This window comes from Taurulus bubalis (assembly GCF_910589615.1).
Source record: "Taurulus bubalis genome assembly, chromosome: 14".
Taxonomy (NCBI): domain Eukaryota; kingdom Metazoa; phylum Chordata; class Actinopteri; order Perciformes; family Cottidae; genus Taurulus; species Taurulus bubalis.
The window spans coordinates 14,296,048-14,317,741 of NC_136602.1; the positions used below are offsets into that span (position 1 = coordinate 14,296,048).

General features: G+C 40.5%; 4 protein-coding genes across 5 annotated transcripts; 1 reads left to right on the plus strand and 3 right to left on the minus strand.

Annotated features, from left to right (window-relative positions):
- Nucleotides 1-13: 13 nt before the first annotated feature.
- ap3m1 (adaptor related protein complex 3 subunit mu 1) lies at nucleotides 14-3,447 on the minus strand (the record flags this gene model as incomplete). 2 transcript variants are annotated; one of them, XM_079230217.1, is made up of 8 exons in its annotated part: nucleotides 14-803; nucleotides 895-1,039; nucleotides 1,236-1,443; nucleotides 1,712-1,845; nucleotides 1,961-2,046; nucleotides 2,155-2,288; nucleotides 2,723-2,736; nucleotides 3,175-3,447. In XM_079230217.1, 8 exons carry the CDS (start codon nucleotides 3,445-3,447, stop codon nucleotides 703-705), a joined length of 1,095 nt encoding a protein of 364 aa, XP_079086343.1. In that variant the 3' UTR covers nucleotides 14-702. The 2 variants fall into 2 exon arrangements, with proteins under 2 accessions (XP_079086343.1, XP_079086342.1); XM_079230216.1 differs by having other exon boundaries at nucleotides 2,155-2,292; nucleotides 2,565-2,736.
- Nucleotides 3,448-4,733: 1,286 nt separating this feature from the next.
- LOC306747051 (adenosine kinase-like) lies at nucleotides 4,734-13,113 on the plus strand. The gene is made up of 11 exons (XM_079230051.1): nucleotides 4,734-4,863; nucleotides 6,869-6,943; nucleotides 8,156-8,209; nucleotides 9,909-9,987; nucleotides 10,128-10,300; nucleotides 10,421-10,529; nucleotides 10,727-10,897; nucleotides 11,037-11,072; nucleotides 11,173-11,287; nucleotides 11,397-11,483; nucleotides 11,565-13,113. Exons 1-11 carry the CDS (start codon nucleotides 4,772-4,774, stop codon nucleotides 11,687-11,689), a joined length of 1,116 nt encoding a protein of 371 aa, XP_079086177.1. The 5' UTR covers nucleotides 4,734-4,771; the 3' UTR covers nucleotides 11,690-13,113.
- A 436-nt stretch (nucleotides 13,114-13,549) lies between these two features.
- On the minus strand, nucleotides 13,550-14,975 carry LOC306746513 (dual specificity phosphatase 29). Its single transcript, XM_079229436.1, has 4 exons — nucleotides 14,845-14,975; nucleotides 14,252-14,439; nucleotides 13,949-14,172; nucleotides 13,550-13,832 (listed from the first exon to the last, which is right to left on the minus strand). The coding sequence occupies exons 2-4, from the start codon at nucleotides 14,428-14,430 to the stop codon at nucleotides 13,609-13,611; spliced, it is 627 nt and encodes a 208-aa protein (XP_079085562.1). The 5' UTR covers nucleotides 14,431-14,439; nucleotides 14,845-14,975; the 3' UTR covers nucleotides 13,550-13,608.
- Nucleotides 14,976-17,789: 2,814 nt separating this feature from the next.
- LOC306746398 (dual specificity protein phosphatase 13A-like) lies at nucleotides 17,790-18,666 on the minus strand. Its single transcript, XM_079229309.1, has 3 exons — nucleotides 18,514-18,666; nucleotides 18,117-18,334; nucleotides 17,790-18,035 (listed from the first exon to the last, which is right to left on the minus strand). Exons 1-3 carry the CDS (start codon nucleotides 18,633-18,635, stop codon nucleotides 17,824-17,826), a joined length of 552 nt encoding a protein of 183 aa, XP_079085435.1. The 5' UTR covers nucleotides 18,636-18,666; the 3' UTR covers nucleotides 17,790-17,823.
- Between the last annotated feature and the right edge of the window lie 3,028 nt (nucleotides 18,667-21,694).

Sequence of the window (21,694 nt, forward strand, 5' to 3'; positions counted from 1 at the left end):
TTTTTTTCCCATGAACAATTGATTGTGCAAATCTTGTGCCGAGTAAAACAGTTGCATTCAAGGTTAAGTGAGGGTTGTGTAGATTTCACAAAAGAGAAAACTATTCCCAAACGACTGCTGGAATCACTAGCTTGTATCTTGACTAAACAGATAAGTCAAACTATGTACCTTAGATATAGATATATTTAGAGAAAATGTACTTGCCCGTAGGACTCTGAAATATGCAGTTTGTACTGTAGTGTGCTTTACAAAGCACCCTATCAAAGGCCATATTAAAGAGTGAATGTATGCAAAAACACAATACAGATACTTAGTCAAAAGATTTTCACAAGGCACGGCTGCTCGCTCTCAGGCAACAGGAAAGTAAGATTGGAAAGGTGTGATGAAGTATTGAGGAGGAGGAGGTGGTGAGCCGTGAGCGTCCCTTTTTAAACTGAAATATTCCACTTTGGCAAGATGCAGAAGGTGTTAAAATAGAAAAACAAAATATTCCAAAAAGAGAGAAGGAATGGTTCATACAATGCACACATTTGAAAATGGTCACATTGATTATTAAGGCTTCCCTTTACAGGCCACATAATAAATAACTGTTAATTATAACAATGAGCCAGAGGATATTAGCAAGACATATTGGAATATTGATAATATTGCCCCCTATTTGGTACATTGGATTGTCGACTTTTGACTCCAAACTGTCATTACTCAGGTCCGCACCTGGAATTTCCCCGCTTTAGTCACATACTTGACCCCTTTAAATGGCTTGTACTTCTCTCCAAACATTTCAAGACGATTCACCTTGAGACCTGTACAGAGGAGAGAGAAGCAAAGTGAGCAATGACTGAAAACTGGCTTTAAACTTGGCCCAGTTAAAAGTATGTATAAAGCGAGGACTACCTGATATGGCCACCTGCTGGATCTTCAGGTCAATGTTGAGTGACGGGTTATCTTCAGGTTTGGGGGCTCCTGCCTGCAGACTCAGACTGCCTTTCAAGTTAGGGAGCTTCTGGGGGTTCAGTTTCCCAATGTCCCAAACCAACACCTATCAAAACACAGACATGCATGTAAGGACAATAAAACAAAACAGGTTTCCAGTTATATTTTCTCTATAACGCCACCAGTTCTGATGAAGATTATATCAGCTGTTTCATTGAAGAGCTACAAAGAATTTAGTGCATAAGTATGTCTTAAAAAATAAATATCTCATGCCTTTAACAGGCTTTGTTAACAGTTGTTACCTTGGTAGGGAGGTCGTAGGTGTAGTTTCCCTGTGTGGCTGTGAGGTTGGCACTGAGCACAGCTTTAGGCATGTGGATTTTGACCATTAAAGCCTCCACCGTCTTCCCCATGGTCTGCTTAGGTCCGATCGTGATGTCCAGGCGACCGCAAGGTCCCGACTCAAAGAAACTGATGCTCTGCTTCACGTACACTGGAATGGCCACGAGACTGAGGATGGACACAGACAGAATGAACCACGATGACAATAAACACAGCAGGCAGACAGCAACCAGCTTGTGTTTACGAGTAAACATGGTAACAAGAGGGGATTGTGAATCCTTATTGCGGAAATTAAACCAGAATTTTAATCCACTCCTCTGCACTGAAACCCAAAGAAAATAACACAGCAAATTGTTGCTCGAAGATCTCAATGCTCAGATCACATTTTTACTTTTATTTAATTATAAATGAGACATACAGATGTGCCTCTGCTTACTTTTGAGCGCTGACATGATAGTTCATGAGCGTGAAGTTTCCATCTGGCGGGATGAAAGAGAGCGCGCGTTCCGACTCCCAGCGCTTATACCGAACACACGGGTGGAAACTCACATCATCGAGAAGACGAGGATTCTGTCATCAAAAGGAACAACGATGGCGAGTGAATTTTACATTTGGACAAAGGTACGGGTAGAAACCAACATAAGCACATGAAGAAAAACACAGAGCTGAGAGGAAATGAACCAACCATAAAGGACAGAGTCAGGTCCGGCATCCCAGTGAGTCTCACACAGGCTTCAATTATACCCTGGATCTCTGCAAATACTGTCGTACCTACGGATTGTAAGAGATGCAAGCACGTTTAGAGGAACCACATCTAATTATCTAATCTACCAGGAAAAAGGAATCACTTCAAACTGCCATGGACACACTTGCTTGTACCTGATTTGTCCAGAATGGCATCTATTTCCTCGATCACATCAAAGTATGCCTCATTATTGGTGTATTTAACTCCAGCCCGCCTCCATGGGATAGTAGACAGTTGACCTGTTGGTAATGTGTCTCCAACATTACTACTTCCTAAAAAAAAAACACACATAACAAAGGCAAACACATAAATGTAAATGTCAATATTGTAGACAGTGTAAGGGCTGAGGAGCAGGTTAATTGGAGAAATCTACATTCTTGCCAGGTGGCTCTACCCCCTCCCATATGACAGTACTGGGAACAGGTGTTGGAAGCCAAACATCTGGAGCTGATCTCCTCATCAGGAGAGTATAAATGACAGAGTTCACTTTGGGTGGCACATGCCGAAGGTGAGAACTAGGCACAAGGCGGTGACCTCCATTTACCTGTGAGTGTGTTGACAACTGATCGCAGGATGGTGGGAGGCCTGATCATCTCTTTGAGGACGTTGGACTCTGTTGCAAGTGGAAAGCCGTTGTCCAGCATCTCCTCCAACAGCTCGTACACTGTCACCACATTGTCCTTTATTATACTTTCAGAGCACTCTCCAAAGTAGTCCTGTCGACAGAAATACCTGTTACACTAAAGCACACACACAACTGACAAATGCAAGAAAAGGTTTGGTGCAGAAAAGCTGGCTGGAGTTGTCTTTAAGAGCACTCTTAGTCTTTTCCCATTGAGACCCAACATGAGTCCCAATTCCATACTAATTACCTCCAATTCACTGTCGGTGTAGTTGTGTTTCTTATGTTTGTTTGTTCAAATATATATATATATATATATATATATATATATATATATATATATATATATATGCACACAATTTTGTATATACATAGTAGCTAAATGTTTATGCTTACTTCTGTTCTAATGTGTTGTCCTTGTTTAGATTTTTTCTTTATTTGTCTATTTCTGTGTATGTACGTGCATACGCATACATGACCAATAAAGCTGATTCGGTTTCTGATAAATACATAACACAGAATTCAATCACACCTGAAATATGTCTGCCACTCTGTGCAGGAACTCAATGACAAACAGTGGAGGGACTTCAGTCTGGACGACAGAGAGGAAGAAGAGCTTGCCCCTGTATATGGTGATAAGATAGTGGTGCGGGGTCTGCAGGACAGGGGGCACATCCTCCGGGTCCACCGCCTTCTCCTTGGCCTCGAAAAAGTAATCACACACACTCTGGCTGATGACACTCTTCCAGTGTTTCTCGAGGAAGATGTCTCCAGAGTGATTAATCAGGAACAGACTGTGGATCATCTCAGCTGCAACAATGAGGTGGTTGTTGACGATATTAGTGCTCAGTGTTATTAAGTGGCAGATGGATACATTGCATTAGCAGTTTTAAACAAAATGTAAAACTCCTCGTCCGTTATTTGATGGCAGTGTCAATGTAAATGTAAAGCAGTGCCAGTATACCTACTGTCATTACGTTAACAAATAACTTTAAGTTAACCCGGTGGCGAGCAAATTTGAGATTGGCAACTTCAGAGATTCTTAACAACAGTTTCTCACAAAATAAAGCAAACTCGACAGTGAAAAGTGTAAAAGCGACATGAAAGCTCTGCATCGGGGATAATGTATATACTATATAAGTGTCAAGGATTATATAAAGTTTTACCTGCTAACTCCGGTTGCTTGTGCAAAGGATATGTGGGCTACTTGGTGGCAGCCGGTCTTAGTTGCTAAGGAGACGCCTGCAGATCTACGCACACGTAAACACAACGTAGTCACGAGAACATATCCACAAATCAAAAGAATAAGGTCCAAATAGTATTAGTAAAGCTCTATAATAAATCCAGATGGTTTAAATACAATGCAACTGTAGTGTCAATATGATCGACACTTTCAGAGCAAAGTTTCGGACTTTTTAGTCAGGCAAAGTTTATGGGCAGCTACACCCACGTCTGTATGTCACTTGGGTTTCATTGCCCTGTGTATAAACTTCCAGGTGTTTGTGCAGGCCGAACTCACAGAAAACCAAATATTTTCTTGAGGGTTACAGATGGGTTACAGATGTAAACATAGTAATGCTTGTCATAATTTGATGATGAGCTATATCAGCCAAATTGTAGACTTGTTGTGAATAAAAAAAAGGTGAAGGTGTCAAGTATTTAAATTGTATTTAGAAATACGTTGCTGAATAATCCCTTGTACAGTACTGACGTGATAGTAGTTTTCATAAACACTTGATTTATTCTAACTATTTTATTATGTGTACATTATCAATTCGATTGAATCCATATTGTTCTCAGTTGTACTATAATTAATTAATTTTAGTTCCAAAAATGAAGGTTTGCATTCAGTAATGGTGGAAAAACTTTCACGATAAAAGTATTTGTACCAGAAGTTGTATGATTTCCTTCTGTATCATATTCATGAGTGCTTAAACGTACGCGACCACGTCTCCAGACAAACCTAAATGTAGAGCGTTGATTGGCTGAGCTCTGTGCGCGTCACGCGTACTGGGGGAGGCCACGGCTGCCTGCAAGGCCCTCCTCAGGGTTACACAAATCCTCTCCCGCTTAGCGCGACCGCGTTTTCACACCGGTTAAGGTGATCGCAACGTGCCCGACAGTCAGCCATGGCTTCTGAAGAACCAAAAGCAAAGAAACAAAGAAGGTCTGAGGAGAAGAAGACGGAGTCTCCGACCAAAAAGACTCCTGCAGAACTAAGGTGACGGAAAGTTTAAAAAATAAATACAAAATAAACTGCTTCCCTGCGGCGCGAGGAGACGCGACCCTCCTCTAATTAGTTTGCACGCTAATCTTCGCTAATCTTTAGTTTGATATGTACATATATCCTGAACACATCATGAATGTGTGTGAGGGAGGTTGAACAGTGTGCGTTTCTTTCCACCATTACATGTCTGCATGAACCAGCACGCTGGGTTAGAGGTAGCCATCGATAAGGGGTAAAGTCCTTTGATGTAGTTATCTCTGGAAGTGCCGCCTCGGAGCTAACGCTTATCTTAGCCACCCTAGTGGGACATCCTGCAAGGAAGTACTTGGACTGGTCTGCACACTCAGTGTCATGGATTGGCTCCGCATTCTGGTGTAGCGATGATAAAAGCATTGCCATGCTGTACCAGCTTCCAAAACAATGCATTGCGAAGTAGTCGCATGGTCGTGAATATGCAATGTTTCTGCCTGAATAAGCCGGACAATGGCTTCACTTAGCTATTTCCCCTATTCTGACTGAAACCCGATGTGTCTGGTATCTCAGTGACCGCGATCATCAGCACGCTTCTCACGATGTAATCTAGCTTCAAACGAGTGAGTGGATTGAGGCTAGAGTGCGAGACAAGCCAATCGCCAGACAGACCGACTGTTCTGGCCCTCCCTCCTCCTAGATGTCTCCAATCAGTCGGTCGAGTAGGAGGTGCTGTGGTTGCAGGGTAAAATCGATCTTCACGCACACTGAGCTGAAATTCAGAAGTTTTTGAGTGCTTAGCTCTTTCTGAGCCGGTTTAAGGTTGCTCAACAGGTCTGTCAGTGTCTAGCTGTTATACACACAGAGAGAGAGACACCATGTCTTCTGCAAGGTAAGAGCACGCTGACAAAGGACATTTATCTAAAGGCTGGTGTAATTGGCTGCCCAAGGCCATTAATCATCTAACTGCATATTGACAGATGCATGTGATGTGGGAAATGATAGTCAGGGTGTGACCATCTGCTGGGAAGATGTATTTTCTGTTTTCCAGTCACAACAACCTGCTTAATTACATCCCCTACTCTTTTTTTTTCAAAAGACATTAGTCCATGTTGCTTTTTCTGCTTCAGTAAATCTTGTTCTCAGAGGAGTGTATGAAAAATGAAATGCTTGATGGGGAAAATATTGTCGCTCATGTGGACGTGACATATGTTACGGTCTGTGAGACGTGCTCTGTCTGGGTTTTGTTGTTGTGACATCAAGAACTAGCATTCAGGGGTGACGACGAGTGCACATTATTAACATGCTTCCAGAAACTCTTGGTACTTTTACAGTGTTGCACTTCAAATATTCAGTGTTTGTTTATATAATAATTATACATTTAAAGACACGTGTAACCTGAGACAAGCTCACGTGGGGCTGTTGTGTTGACGCAAAAAGTGTACTGCTGTGCTGTTTTTAAAATTATGTTTTTTGGCATCACAGGACTACGATTTGCAAAGACATTCCACCCGTGTTCAGTAGTTTGCCCCAGCAGAGAACAGACTGTCGAGACCTGCGCAGCATGCAGCTGTCTTGATGTTGCCTTGCTCTGCATGTCATAACATGGTTACATGCATGACTGGGTCCTTACCACTGCACCGCAACATTCATATTATTTTGTAATTTTGTGGTCTTGGATGTTTTAAACCTGTAATGTGCCATTTCTGCTTCTCTTGTCTGTGAAAGTGGAACAAGTCATGTGATGGAAGTCACATGGAAACAAAACTGTTTTTTTTTTTTTGTGTGCAAATGAACGGTCCAATCCTGGAATAAACACCAAGCTCATTCAGTGAACTGACCAAACATAAAATTAGAAATTTGCCTTTCTACACTGTGCTGGAGGACTGTCTGCTCGTCTATGAAGCTAGAAGTAATGTTTCAAAAAATACTAGTGTTACATACAAATAAAGAAGGAAGATGGTTAGTCTTGTGAAAGCCAAGCAATGTAGAGCTTTTTAGTTTTAACGCGTCGTCTTTTGTGTTTCAGCCCTAATTCACTCTATGGGATGGGAAACCCCTTACTAGACATCAGTGCTGTTGTGGACAAAGACTTCTTGGACAAGTAAGTTAATACATTTATCATACTTTTATTTTGTCACCTAAAGACGGTGCTGTCATCTTGTAGTCCTTGATCCTTCAAGAATTATAAAGGCAAAGAAATACTAACAAGTATTTAAATTAACTTTTATTTTGATGTTGAGCTTTTTTCTTTTTTATAGACAAGTAGCATACATCCATCTTTTTGCTGCTATAAAATGTCCATGAAGCACAGATCAGATCAATTGAAATATAGATGATTTGTGTCAGTGAGGTCACTCCAGTGACAGGCTGACTATCATAGAAAGAGGTATTATGATGTAATTGAATCAATGGAGATACAAGATAAAGAGTATATAAGAGAGCAGAGTACAGGAAACGGCAACGCTGACTGATCAACATCAGCAGAGCTGTATCTCATATATATATATATATATATTACAAACATTGATGCATGTTTGTCTGTTCTAGTTAGTGAAACAAACAATCAATGCCACTTATCTGTCAATGTACTTAAATCACACTGGCCAAGTCTTAAAAGTTAGCACAGCACAAATTGAATCACTGTGACTCAACAATTCACCTTTTTTTAATTTTAAGTCATTAAGATAATTTATTTACTTACTTATTTATTAATTTACTGTGTATTCTTTGTGTGAGCCATCAGTGGAAACCTATACAATCAGAGCAGCAGTTTTCTGGTCTGTCCGAGCTTTGTCACACTGAGTTGACCAGGGCAAAGGGCTCCTCTGGGTTCCAGCTCAGAGTCCACTCAAACCCCTTGCATAAACTCCAGGATTACAGCTAAACCAACCAACCACAGTTCTAATTCAGTCACATAGAATAAAGCAGGACTAAAGCTTCACCTTAATCCCTAACCTACCTTTGTGATTCGAGGAAACTAGACTCTTTTTATTTATATTTTACTTAATTGACCAACATATTGATTTGAACTGAGTAGTGGTACTAATAGAGGCACTTTCACAGAGGTCCTCAAGTCCTCTGCTTATGAATTATTGCAACCCATTTGGCAGCACCACCATTGTGTTTGAAATGCTTATCCACATAATCGAGAAAGTTATTATGTGTGTGGTTTTTATTCTAAACAACCTTTCTGGAGCTGTGTGTGAAATAAAACGGGACAGTGAGTTAAAACAGCAAGGTTTAATCTAACATACTTTACAGATGACTTAAAGAAACTAATGACTCTTTTTTTTCTCCTTTTAATTATCTGCAGGTACTCTCTGAAAGCCAATGACCAGATCCTGGCAGAGGACAAACACAAAGCACTGTTCGTTACTCCAATATTGCAACATTTCTTTCTCGGTGTCGGCAGTGATTTTTAGTCTGTGCAGGGAGAAAACAAATGTGTCTGAATTCATACAGTTTGTTCCTCTCTGTTCCGGAGCAGAGCAGTCAAAACAGGCGCACACCAGAAATCGCCACTATTGACCTCGGTATCTTTGTACATGGCCAATGGCAGATTCAGCATAGAGAGACAGTCTGAGCCAATAGCAAACCAGCACACTTCACCTCCCAGTCCTTCTGAGGCAGGAGCCAGAAAGCAAACATTTAACAGGAGATAAGAGAGTTATGTGTAACCGTCTATAAGGATCAAACTGATGTAGTCTGACACCACTAGAGAGTATAACTAGGACACTTTGTAAATACTAAAGACGGTTGCATCTTTATATATGAATTATATACTGGAAGATTTGTACTCATGATTCCCAACTTAAGTCAGTAATGCTGCCAGTAGCTGAATGAGTTTAGTCTGAGTTAATAAGGAAGCCCTTGGTCACTTAATGTGTGAAGATGCAAGTCCAAACAGGTTGTACCTGTCGACATTGCTGTTTCCACTTGGACCATTCAGGTCTTACTGGTTTTAGCACTCCGGGGTCAGGTGCTAACATGTTGTAGATTTCCCCGAAGGGGAAGATACATAAGTGACGAAATAGACTTTAAATGAGATGATACAATAGAAACAACCCCGCTCCATGTCTCTCTCCACCTCGCAAACATCCCTGTTATACTTCCCAATGACATAGTTGAGCCCACTGTCTCATACTCTCACTAAAAAACACAAACAAATATGTGTGTAAATTGATGGTTCTGCTAAATTAATAGTGAAAAAACGGCAAATTCAAGATGCTTTAGCCCTAAGATTCAGTCATTGTGATATATAAAAGGAGTAAATGGTTCAAATAGTGTAGTCAGTGATCAGTCATGCATATATTGAATTTACCTCAAAGAAATATTAAAGATGATCCTTCTCCATAGAGTACAGTCTCGCCCTAGATGAGCTTACTGGCTGTCAGGCCACATCATCTCCACACACACCACAGGGATGGACACGATATTATCAACAATGCCAGTCAAACCAGTACAATAGAACAAAATAACTGATTGTAATGTTAAACTTGTTCATATGCAATTAATGATCGCTGATGTCTGATCAAAGAAAAAGGGAAAACACAAATTCACTTTCTGGCTGAGAGAAGATTGACTATTCTCACGTCTGTCTATTTAATATGAAGCTAAAGCAAGGCGACACTTAGCATGATGTTTAGGAACAGCTAGCCTGGGTCTTTCAGATGTTAAGTATCCACCCTCTAGCATCTTTTAAAGCGCACTAATTAATATGTTAATGCTTTGCTTCTGATGCCTGTAGCTCAATATTTTCATCTCATCAAATTCTCTGCAAGAAAACAAATTGCCGTTTTTCCCAAATGTTTCCCTTAGTTATCCTGCATACAACTACGGTATTACCTGAAGAATTTAGAAAAGCACTGACAAAGATCCATCAGTACTCTAAAACAAGTTTTATATTCAATACCCAGTCAGAATTGATACTTTGTACCTGGTAAAATGTGACGTTCTGCATCTGTCTAGCACTTAGCCAGCAGCACAAATAAAGATATTGTAGGTGAATGGGAAGTGAACTAACTTTATGTATTGTGTAATATTTATACATGTGTTTCTGCGTATAGATTTGAGGAGATAGTGAAGAAGTTCAAAGTTGAATACCACGCTGGAGGAGCCACACAGAACTCCATAAAGATTGCTCAGGTCAGTCATGTACTTACAAACTCACTAACATCCTGTTCTGTCAATACATCTATGCTCTGTGAAATCTAACTGCAAATGTTGGCCACAGTGAGTAGAGTTCATCAACTGATGCTGATCAGAGCTGTTGTCACTGTCTGTAGTGGATGATCCAAAAACCCCACAATGTGGGAACATTCTTTGGCTGCATTGGCAAAGACAAGTTTGGAGATATCCTGAAGCAGAAGGCTGAGGAGGCCCACATCGATGCTTACTACTACGAGCAAGAGGAGGAGCCCACAGGGACATGTGCTGCATGCATCACCGGAGATAACAGGTGGGTGATTATTATTATTATTATTATTATTATTATTATTATTATTATAGGCACATGTTGATTAATTATAATCTCACTTGTCTGTAAATATTTGTCTCTTTTATTGTTTTCTCCTCTCAGGTCTCTGGTAGCTAACCTAGCGGCTGCTAACTGTTATAAGAAGGACAAGCATCTCGACCTGGAAGAAAACTGGAAGCTGGTGGAAAAAGCTAAAGTTTACTATATTGCTGTAAGTAGTAGTTACCAAATGACTACATGGTGTGATGTGCCGTTTACTTCTGATATTGGGAAACCACAAGTGAGCCCACAGGGGATTGTCCGGACATACTGGTGCAGTCTCTACTTACGACTTCATGTGATTCATTAGAGCCCATCAGGATATAAAAAGCAGATCTGTCTTGACCCAATGTCACTGTTTGCTTCCAGGGTTTCTTCCTGACCGTCTCTTTGGAGTCCATGCTGAAAGTGGCGAAACATGCGTCTGAAAATAACAAGCTGTTTTGCCTGAACCTCTCCGCGCCCTTCATCTGTCAGTTCTTCAAAGATAACCTCATGCAGGTTATGCCCTACGTTGATGTGTTGTTCGGCAATGAGACAGTAAGCTAGACTTTCACAGTACATTCTTAAGATACTCTGCAAATGTGCGGCATGTGCTTGTGGAGTGCTTTGTGTCCACTAGATGTTGATATTTAGCACGTATCTTTGTGCAAAACAATCTTTTATTTTTGTCCTTTAGGAGGCGGCAGCATTTGCTAAAGAGCAAGACTTCGAGGTGAGTGGACTGATGTCTTTTGGCATTTGTAAATGATTAGTTCTGCATTTGTCATATCTGCATTATCAACTGGTTATGTTAATGTACGATTTGTCTGTAGACCGAGGACATAAAGGAAATTGCCAAGAAAGCCCAGGCTTTGCCCAAGATCAACAAAAAGAGAAAGAGGATTGTCGTGTTGACCCAAGGGAAGGATGACACTGCTATGGGCCTCAGTAAGATTTCTTTTCTTTTTTTCTCCTTATTTTACTCTAGTCTCTCTGTCTCTTATTATTGTTAAAGCTTTACTGCAGACGTATAATTATTCTTAACATTCCTGTTCAGGTGACAAGGTTGAGACATTCCCTGTACTGAAGATTGACCCCAAGGACATTGTTGACACAATTGGTGCAGGTGATGCCTTTGTAGGAGGTAAGATTGTCCCGTTTTCATTTGATAGATATCAAGCTTTCGGTGTCTTTGGTGTTAAAATGTTTCCCCTCTGCGTTGCAGGTTTTCTGTCTGAGCTGGTCCAGGACAAACCAATGGATCAGTGCGTGAAGGCGGCACACTACGCCGCCAACACCATCATTAGACGAGCAGGTTGCACCTTCCCAGAAAAACCTGACTTCAACTAAGAGATTCCAGGACAACTCATCCGCCTAAAACCTCATTTCACCCTGCCAAACACAACTCTGTTCGATAACAAATTATATCAGCCTCCCGTTTTTTTTTTTTAAATTCATCCGCCAATAATTTCCTTCCAATTGTTAGTTGGGTATCTCCTGACAAGTGTGCCTGTCTCCGTTCCTCGCCGCTAGTGGATCAAGAGCCAACGACAGTTTGTTTATATATAAATGACCATAAAGGATTCATGATAACGTCAGGGGATGTGATAATTTTGCTTTACACAGACAATCTAAATGTAATCACACTTTTATGGACAGTATGTTTTTGTTTCTAAATGTTTTTTGGCTCTCTGCCAGCATTGGGCTACACTGACGCCCATCAGACTCTGCGAGCGCTCGTGTTGACATCTCACGAGTCTTGTTTTCCCCCTTAGAGACAGAATCAAAGCACAAGCAGTTAATTCTACAATGGGATGACAATTTATACAAACCAAGGACTGATGAACAAAATATCAGCGTTTGAATACTGCATTGAAATGTGCAGTAGTGATTTGTTTTAGGTACATTTTTTAAAAATTATGTATTCCTGAGTTGTACTTGTTTAGCTTTAGTTTAACATGCCAGTTATGACACCAGAGGTTTATTCTTTTTAAGTTTTACACTTTTAAATAATTCCTAATTCCTGTGTTGACCGTTAAATATCAACTTCACTGTCAACATTACGACTGAAAGTTTCTTTTCTCACGCTGTTTTTTGGGCAGGTGCTTCTAGTCACATGCCCTTTCCCTGCCTTTCTCTGTAAATGTTTGCAGAGACCGACTGGTGTTTATATGAACCTGCATCTGTCTGTACAGGGAAACTTGCAAACAAGATTAGTGATAGGCAACTGGTGGCGTGTGGGGTAAAACATTGACATACAGCATCTTTCAAATGCATGTAAGGAAAAATGATGCATGTGAATGTTCTGTGAGAGGATTACATTGTGATAAAACAGACTTTTTTTCTCTTCTGTGAATTAGTGTTCTTTGTGGGTGTAGGTTTTTGGCAGTTTGTTGTCGCCCAACTCTTCCATCTGATTTTGGGGTTGTTGTATGCTAACTGCTACAAATGGAAGATGCAAAAGAAACCAAGGGAAACAATTCAAGAACACAAGCTAAATTCGGGCTCAGTCTAAACATTTCAAACCATCTGCATTAGCCTCAGTATGTTGTGTTCTGCACAACATTAAATACTTGAATATAGATTGTCAAAATATTCTATGAGGAAGTATGTTTTCTGAATACTAAGTTATTTTGAAATTTGTATTAGTATTGTCCCACTTTTCATTTATTTTTATATATTCAAATACACCATTACGCCTTAAGTAACAGTTTATTCCTGATCTCAATTGCACTCAAGTTGCCCATATTTGTGTTGAACAATTCACAAATAAAATGTACAACCATAACTATTTTTTTGTTAGTGTATTTTATTTGTAATCCCTCAAAGGTTCTTTAAATAAAAAGAGATAGGTAGGTAGGTAGGTAGATAGATAAATCGCTTACATGATTAGTAAGCTATCTACGATATGAACCCAATATATTGCAAATCAAACCTCAATGGACAAACATTAAAATCTATGCAAAGTTGCTTTAAATCAGCTTTAGCTTGTCGCACAGTCTATCTATAATGCCAGCACCTACTATGTGTGCCTCACTCGTAAAAATGTGTTCTTGCACTTTTCTCACTACATTTTGGATACGTTGACATAATCCCTTGCTGTTAAATAACTAAGCCAGTAGGATGCCCCATTCTTCAATGTTACCTTTGAGACCATAGCGTCACACAGTTATGAAAAACAAAACAATTTATTGATACAATAGTCGAGAAACATAAAGAACATTTGTGTATACCTGAGATGGATTCAGAAGACGTTTAAATACAGTTATCTATTGGTGTTGCGTCTCTCTTTTTTGTCTCAGCCTCTCCTCTTGCAGCGTGATGTCCAGGGCTCTGAGCTGTTTCAAAAAGCCGTGATTGGGAAGGATGCAGCGGCGCTGTCGCACATGCTCAATAGCATCCACCACAGTTAAGCTGTGTTCCATCATCAGGTATGCCAAGACCAGAGCCGCCGACCTGCTCCGACCCATCACACAGTGCACCAGCACCATGTCTAGAACAAAATCAAGTAAAGATAGATGGGTTCATTAGAAACAGAGAGAAGCTTTCAGGCTTCTTCTCCAGAGAATGCTCTCTTTGAAATGCTTTGATTTCCTCCAGGACTCTTACTTTGTGGGTGACTGAGGGCCTTGTGGATGAACTGGGTTGCAGAGCAGAAGTACTGGGAGATATTAAATGTGGGTTTGTCATCAGCCTCCACACCAAAGTACTGGATGTCCACATCAGTGTAGTAATCAGCACCAGTCAGTACGTTATTCCACTTCCCCTCTGCTGCATTAAGGACATGTGTAATACCCAGATCCCTGAGGCCAGGCCGCTCCAGAGCTGTTTTCCTATTTTTCATGTGACACACAGGCTCAGTCTGAAGCCGTCTTTAGAACCACAAAACCATCTCAGAGTGTGTTTACTCACTCATCCCCGATGTAGACGCTGGGCCAGACCTGGTTGACATGTGCATACTGAGCCCCAGAGCCGGTCCAGAACAGCTGCTCCAGGTCTAATGTTCCTGGTGTTATGTAGTCACTGTCTGGGTCCACCTGCACCGCTGTGTACGGGTTCCTGCTTCTGGACTTCACCGCACAGGAGGACATAGTTCACCTCTGCTAAACAGAAAACACACACACACACACACACACACACACACACACACACACACACACACACACACACACACAGTCTGAAAGCTGCAACCATCTGTCAATTGAGTGTATTTGCAGAAAATGTATCTGTTTCTATAACAATAATCAATATTAAATTCAATGGTTCCTGCCTCTAAAATGTGAATCCCTGCATTGGTTTTCTTTTTGAGATTAAACTGGTATTTCTCAGTCGGACAATACAAGACACTTCAAGACTTCCAAGAAAACAGTGTTGTGATGTTCCAAGACAAACTAAAGCTGGCTATGATTATGTCAGGTGTGTGTTCTGCTCATTATATTGACTGTTGAAAGAGAAAAGTACATTGATGGCTTATTAAAGTACTATGGCAGAGAGAAAGTGCTTACCTCTTTCTTATAACTGTTTAAAGCTTTAAATCCATTCCTGAGCAGGATCGCAGACCAGCACCTCAACTTTTCCTCAGTGGATATGTGTGAACTGTGTGTGCGCGTGTGCGTGTGTGTGCGTGTCAACAGAGACCTCCCTCTAGTCTACAGTAAGCATGAAGGCTGGACTACAGATCTGGAATGGTAACTGCTCCGTCAGGCTCTGTGTTTAAGATGATATTTTTAGACAGCTGGGCTACAACACCTGACCTCAACAATGTCACACACACAGACACACACACACACACACACACAGACACACACACACAGACACACACAAACAGACACACACACAAACAGACCCTTTCTATAGCCTTCAGAATATGATCGGAGTCCTCTAATGTGACAGTGATTACTTTCCATTAGCCTGTATGGGAAATAGAAAACACTGAATCATGAGAAACAAATAAAACAACAATATGTTTAGTAAGAGTGACATGTTGCGTTATCATCACTGCAGGAATGTCAATCATGTGTGACAGGTGTGAGGAGAGTTATTTCTGGAGACCTAAAACTGAAAGCATTCAGTTGTTCTATTCGACTGATTGTTGTTGGGGCAGAGATAATGAATGAGACTTCTTCTTGTGACAGATGACACAGAGATGGCATTTCCATTTGTCAGATTTGATTGTTGTTACACAAAATGTGGATTCAAATTAAACAGGTGCGTGACAAGGGTGGAAGGGCAATGGTCCGTCATGATGTGTCAGCGTGGTCCTCCGCTGTGATCTGTGGACTGAAGCTCGGCTCCAACTGTCTCGGCTGCTCCGGAAATCCAGAGTTGGGTCCAATGTCCCGGTTCAGACGCACAATGACGATATGAGTGCACACCTTCCCTGGAAGATACATGGATCAGTATATTTGAGACCACTTTTGCAAAATAGTTTGTCAAATTTGTCATCAGCCAAAATAGGAAAAGCACATTTATAACTAATAGCATATAAGATGGCTCTGTTCTATTCAAGTGTTCCAGTCAACTCTAAAAGTGGGAAAGTCATCTGAAACTGAAGCAGCTAAATAGATCTCAAACATAACGAATTGTCTTATTTACACCCGTCATTTTGTTACATGGCTAAATGTCTTATGTGAAAAAGGTCTACTTACAAAAATTGCACAACATTGATGCAGATGTCTCTGTTTAATGCCTACATGACAGAATATTAGAAACACCTCTCAATATATTGCAGTGCAGTACAACACCATCACTAATGACTGAAATTACAAAAACATATATTTAGACTTTATGGTGTATTGGATTGCATGAGGGTGTACAGGTGTACCTAAATCAAGTCACACACACTGAGATGATGGAAGTGTGACTGACTTGCCTCCCATGACCAGTGCAGCTCTGATGTATCGTGCTGTTGTGTAAAAGAAAGGACTAAGGATGAACTCCATTGCATCATCAGCCTCCACCCCATAATAATCCACTGTCATGTCTCGGTAGAACCGTTTTTTTTCAATTCCTCTGAATGCTTGGTACATGTCGTGACAAATCTGACTTTGACTTTGACTTACCTCACTCACCGCAATCTCCTCTCCTCCTGTGCTCGCTCATAGTGCGCTCATACTGTGCTCTATAGTGTCTTCTTACGATCGTTTCCTTTTATAACTCTGTAATCACACACTCATCAGTGGCAAAACATCCTTCAGAATGCAGCAGTTCATGCACTTTAAAACATGTTTAATCCATTCTGACGAAATGTCTGTAGCCTCATTCTTTTGGACAACAATGTGTGTTACCCTGTGAACTTGAACATTAGCTCACCTGGTAAGGTTCCGTGAGTGTTATGTAATACACCACTGCTCTGTATGTGTCTATGTTGCAGAGTAATGCCTTTGGCTCAAAATAAAAATGATCAAAGCTGTGTATAACATTCACCAGTGACGTGTTAGCTATTGCAGCATTTGTTGTGTTTACATCATAGCATACTGAATTATTTAGCATAAATCAAACATGAAAGTTATGCACATTGAATTATATAGCAAGAAGAAAAAATAAAAGGAACATTTCGCCTTGCGTATACAGTACTTACAGATAAGTAAGTGTAGTTACAGCACTCTCTTTGCTCCTTTAGATGACTGTAAAGTACAACAGTGACGGTTAACATCATGTCAGTTACAGGTTGTAATAAATCTTCAAGCCACATTTCTTTTGTTATCAAGTTGTATTCATTTAAAACTCAATACATGAATTATTCTTTATTGCAATGTTCAGTCATATTATCTTATCCCATTTTGATTCATCATCACTTTAAAATATGTCACATTTTTAGTTATTGTATGTATATGCCCCTTGGGTAATGAATCCACATTGAAATCCATTTAGACAGCTTTTTCCTTTAGTTTTGTAAAAATTAAATTTGAATAACTTAAATGTAATCAAATGCTAGTTTTTGTCAGAATAGTAAAGCAATAGTTAATACAATTTTGGTTTAATTTAAATAATTACTTTGTTTTTGATCAGAGAAGACATGAGTTTGTTAATATTAATGGGTTTGGCTGAAAGAAAAAACTCTTTACCTTATTTAGCAAACTGTTGACTGTTTTGTCAAAATGTTGCAATGTGCATAGTTTAAATTAAACACATTTAAAAAATAATGTTCACCACTCATTCTATATCCATCCAGCCAGAATATTTCAATGGAATATCATAACATGTTTTAATGGTTATTCACAAAGACTCGAGTCAAAGTAAAGTAAATTATTTACAAAGCTTGTGAACATGCCAGACAACAATGAGGTAACATTTGAATACAATTTGAATATATAGACACAAACCTCTGAGAATATTTGCAATATTTCACAACACCATTGCTGCTGTACAAAATTCAACTTGAGACATGAAAAGAGAGAGAGAGGTTTCACATTAGGTCTCTCTCTCTCTTTCCATGTCTCTCAAAAATGTAAGGAGTGTAGAGGTGAAAAAAGAGAGAGATGTCAGAGAAGAGGACACAACCGCCGTCTGAGTGTCAGCTGTTCATCCAGCTTGAGGAGGAGCGACAGGAAATTCCTGTTGGGATAAATGGCTCGCTTGTGGACGACACGCCTCATAGCATCTCTGAGAGGGAGACGCTGCCGCAACATGAAGTAGGCCAGGACCAAAGTGGCCGATCGGCTAATCCCCATGATGCAATGCACCAACACTTTTCCTGCAGAGCAGGATGGAGAATGAGAGAGGAAATAGAACAACAAAGTTATAAACATTTGGGTGTCACACTCATATACTGTACCATCTTTGCTCTTCAGGGCTTTATGTATGAAGTCAGCAGCACTTTTTAAGTAGTGACTGAGATCAAAGTGCTCTGAATCCTCTGCTGGGATGCCAAAGTAAACGCAGGTGTTCCCATAAAAACTCTGGTTACCGATGCTGCCCTGCTTGGAGTGTGCAGCATTCAGGACATGGGTGATGCCAAGTTTATGTAATTTCTTTCTATTCTGTGCAATGGCCCTGGAACACACAAAACAGAAGAAGAACCAAGGGAATAAAGAGGAAAGGTGTCATGGAATGATGTAAAGACGCAGCTACACAGGTTCAGTACTTTAACAAGCTCATAAAAATGACCAATTTCTCTGTTGAAGAACTCATGACAATTTCTTCAGCAGCCGCTACAAACACAAGACACTCACACATTTCCTATGTAGAGGTTGGGCCAGACTTCATCCATTGGCGTGAGCTCAAGTGTGCATGAATCCAAGATGAGCTCTAGTTCTTTAATAATGAGCACCAGGTCTTGGTTGCTCCCTGACATTCTGTCCTGGCTCCTCCAACAGACTGTTTGTGTCCACCTTCACCACCAGAGTCTGCAGCTCAGTGAGGGACGAGAGCAGGTGGTTGTTTGAATGCCGCCAGCCTCTAAAATTAGCTCCCTGTGTTCAGTGAGTTCTCTCTGACTGCATGTAGAGTTATTTAATGTTGCTGTTGCACTGAAAGGGAAAGACAGGGACTTTCTCTGTTGCCACTGAGGTCACATTATAAGGACAAAGGAGGGGAGGGGTGGACACAAGTGAACTGTTTAGCATAAACATGGTACAAATGGAGACAGGCTTGCATGGTGTGAATGAGGGCAATGGGTTCGGGCACTGACTTTTGCACACTAAGGGAGGACAATTCTACGGATTTATTACAGGGTTGCTCATCGCTTTGTTTTATTTCTTCTCATTCAGCCCTTCGTCCTGCAGTCTTCGGTCCAGGGCTATAAGCTGTAGCAGGAAACCTCTGTTTGGGAAAATCCAGCGTTTCTGTTGCACACAGCGTGTAGAGGACAGAAGACTGAGCTGGTGATGAATCATCAGGTAGGCAGGACCAATGAAGCTGAGCGACCCACACCTTCACAAACACCTTCCCTGGACATCATAAAAGAGACAAACAAAGACAGTGAAGGTGCAGGCAACCCCACAGTAACTGAAAAACACGTGTGGCACCTTGAGGTACCTCCTGATGTCAAAGCCTGGTCGATGAACTCAGTAGCAGGGTGGAAAAAAAGGTAAAAAAGGTCAAATGTTGGCAGATCGTTGGCTGGGACACCGTAGTATCTCACCGTGGTTCCATAAAAGTCATCCCTGCCTTTACAGCACAGCTTTCCAGCTGCCAGAGCCTCAGCTTGTCATGAGACATACACCTGACACAAATTCCACATTTGAAGCACAGATACATATTGATGCACTTAAATAAGGCACAGGATACTCACATTTCCCCAAAATACAGGTTGGGCCACACCTCATCTCCGTGGAGTTAAGTGTAACACCTCTTCCAGCTCCTGGAGAGACAGGGTCTTCCACATCCTCTTTGGATCCTCTGTCGCAGATGTGCACCTTTCCTCCTCTTCTGGGTCTGTGTCGCTGACGTGTCTCTGCTCAGAGTCTTGTGCATCACGTCTCATCTCAGAGAACAGTTGTGTGTCTGTCATCTCCAAGTTTACAGGCTGTAAACCACTGTCCGTTCCTCGCTGCTGTGTGTTGCCTTTGCATTGGTTTCTGCAGCCTCTGACTGTCATAAACAGGTGGTGCAGTTTGGCGCAGTTTGGCACAGTCAAACCCTCACCTATAGAAGTGTGGTTATAATTACATTACTGGTTTGAAAACCCCTGCGTGTATTTGTGTTGTCAAATTCAAACCAATTAGTCCATGAAATCTATCTTTTTTTTATTAGGAGAAACATAACTTGGAAACAGATCCGAGTTTTACCCACACAAGGCCAGCAGGTGGCAGTGTGCTTTCAGCAGACCTGCATTAGCGCACCAGCTCTTCTTTACTGGTGTTGTTTATTATTGTCTCTTCCTGTTTAGTGTTGCTTAGTTGTCAGAAGCATGTTGGCCATGAACTGCCCCAGAGAGACAGCACATACACTCCCTCTGCCAGCACAGTGACAGTGGATCTATGGTAAGAGGCAACTAATATCTTTTAAAGTTAGTTTGAAGCTACTACATGTACTTCCTGTGACTTGTTTCTTCTCACGTGTACCTTTTCGTGTTGTTTAAGTGTAGATTGTGTTTAAACTGTTCCACAACAACATAGAAATGTGATTAAATTGCACAGAGTTTATCTCATGCTGAAATGTAGCAGTCTGGTGTTTCTTTGTGACGCTGTGGTGAACAGACTATGAGCCCTTTGTCAAGTTCTCTCTCTCTCTCACACACACACACACACACACACACACACACACACACACACACACACACACACACACACACACACTGAAGGGCTTTCTCTTTCAGCTGTGTGTCACTGCTCAATGGGTCTCACTGTAAGCCAGCTAAACAAGCTGACATGGCACTTATGAATCCCCAAGTAAAGCTTCGGGCAGAGAAGCTGCAGGATGCTGCCAGTAAAATCTAGAGGCCAGTTAATGATAACTTATATCTCTGTGAGGGAACACAGAACCAGCTAGCCAGGTGAGTTGCTCTAGGTTTCAGACATATATATTGAGTAGCTGAATTCGACTGCCCTGTATGGACTGTATCATCTGCATTATTGAGGGTATGCAACTAACTAAAATTGGTGTGATGATCTTTGGGAGATTATTAACAAAATCTCATATCCTGATGCTTTTGAAACAGTGTGTTGCAATCAATATTGTGATGTAATATTATGTGTCACTGTTAATCCAAAGGTGACACTCCCTAGAAAGAAAAAGAGTAATGTGGGAATGGCAGGAGAAACATGCATTGATATTTGATCTCTAATACATTTCAGTGAGTTACAGTAAAAAAGTGTTTCAACCTTTAAAACTATAAATGTTTGATGATATTTCAGCTGATGTTTTTAGTCTTGTATCACACAACTGACAATGTTTTGAATCAAGCTTAAGCAGTTAATCAATTTAGAAGATACTTATTATTTAGCAATGCAAGGCAAGTTTATTTGTATAGCACATTTCAACAACAAGGCGATTCAAAGTGCTTCACATAAAACCATTAAAAGCATCAAAACATAATGCAGAAGAAAACAAGATTTAAAAACATTCATTAAAACATAAAAAACAGTGAAAAAGAAATAAATAGAATACAAGTTGCAGTGCAGTTTAAGAAATACAATGCAGTAGTGACATGCAGAAATTGATTTAAAATCCTTGAACCTGGTTCAATTAAAGGCAACAGCAAACAGAAAAGTCTGCAATCTGGATTTAAAGATTGAAGACTTTTCTGTGTAGATAATTGTTGAAGTCATTTTTCATTTGATGGTTCAAGCTTTTGAAATATGAGGATTATGACTGCAACTAACAATAATTTGTATTCTTTATTGATACATTTACTCACTTTTTTTTCACTCGGTGATTAATCAGTTTACAACAACAAAAATTAGAAACATT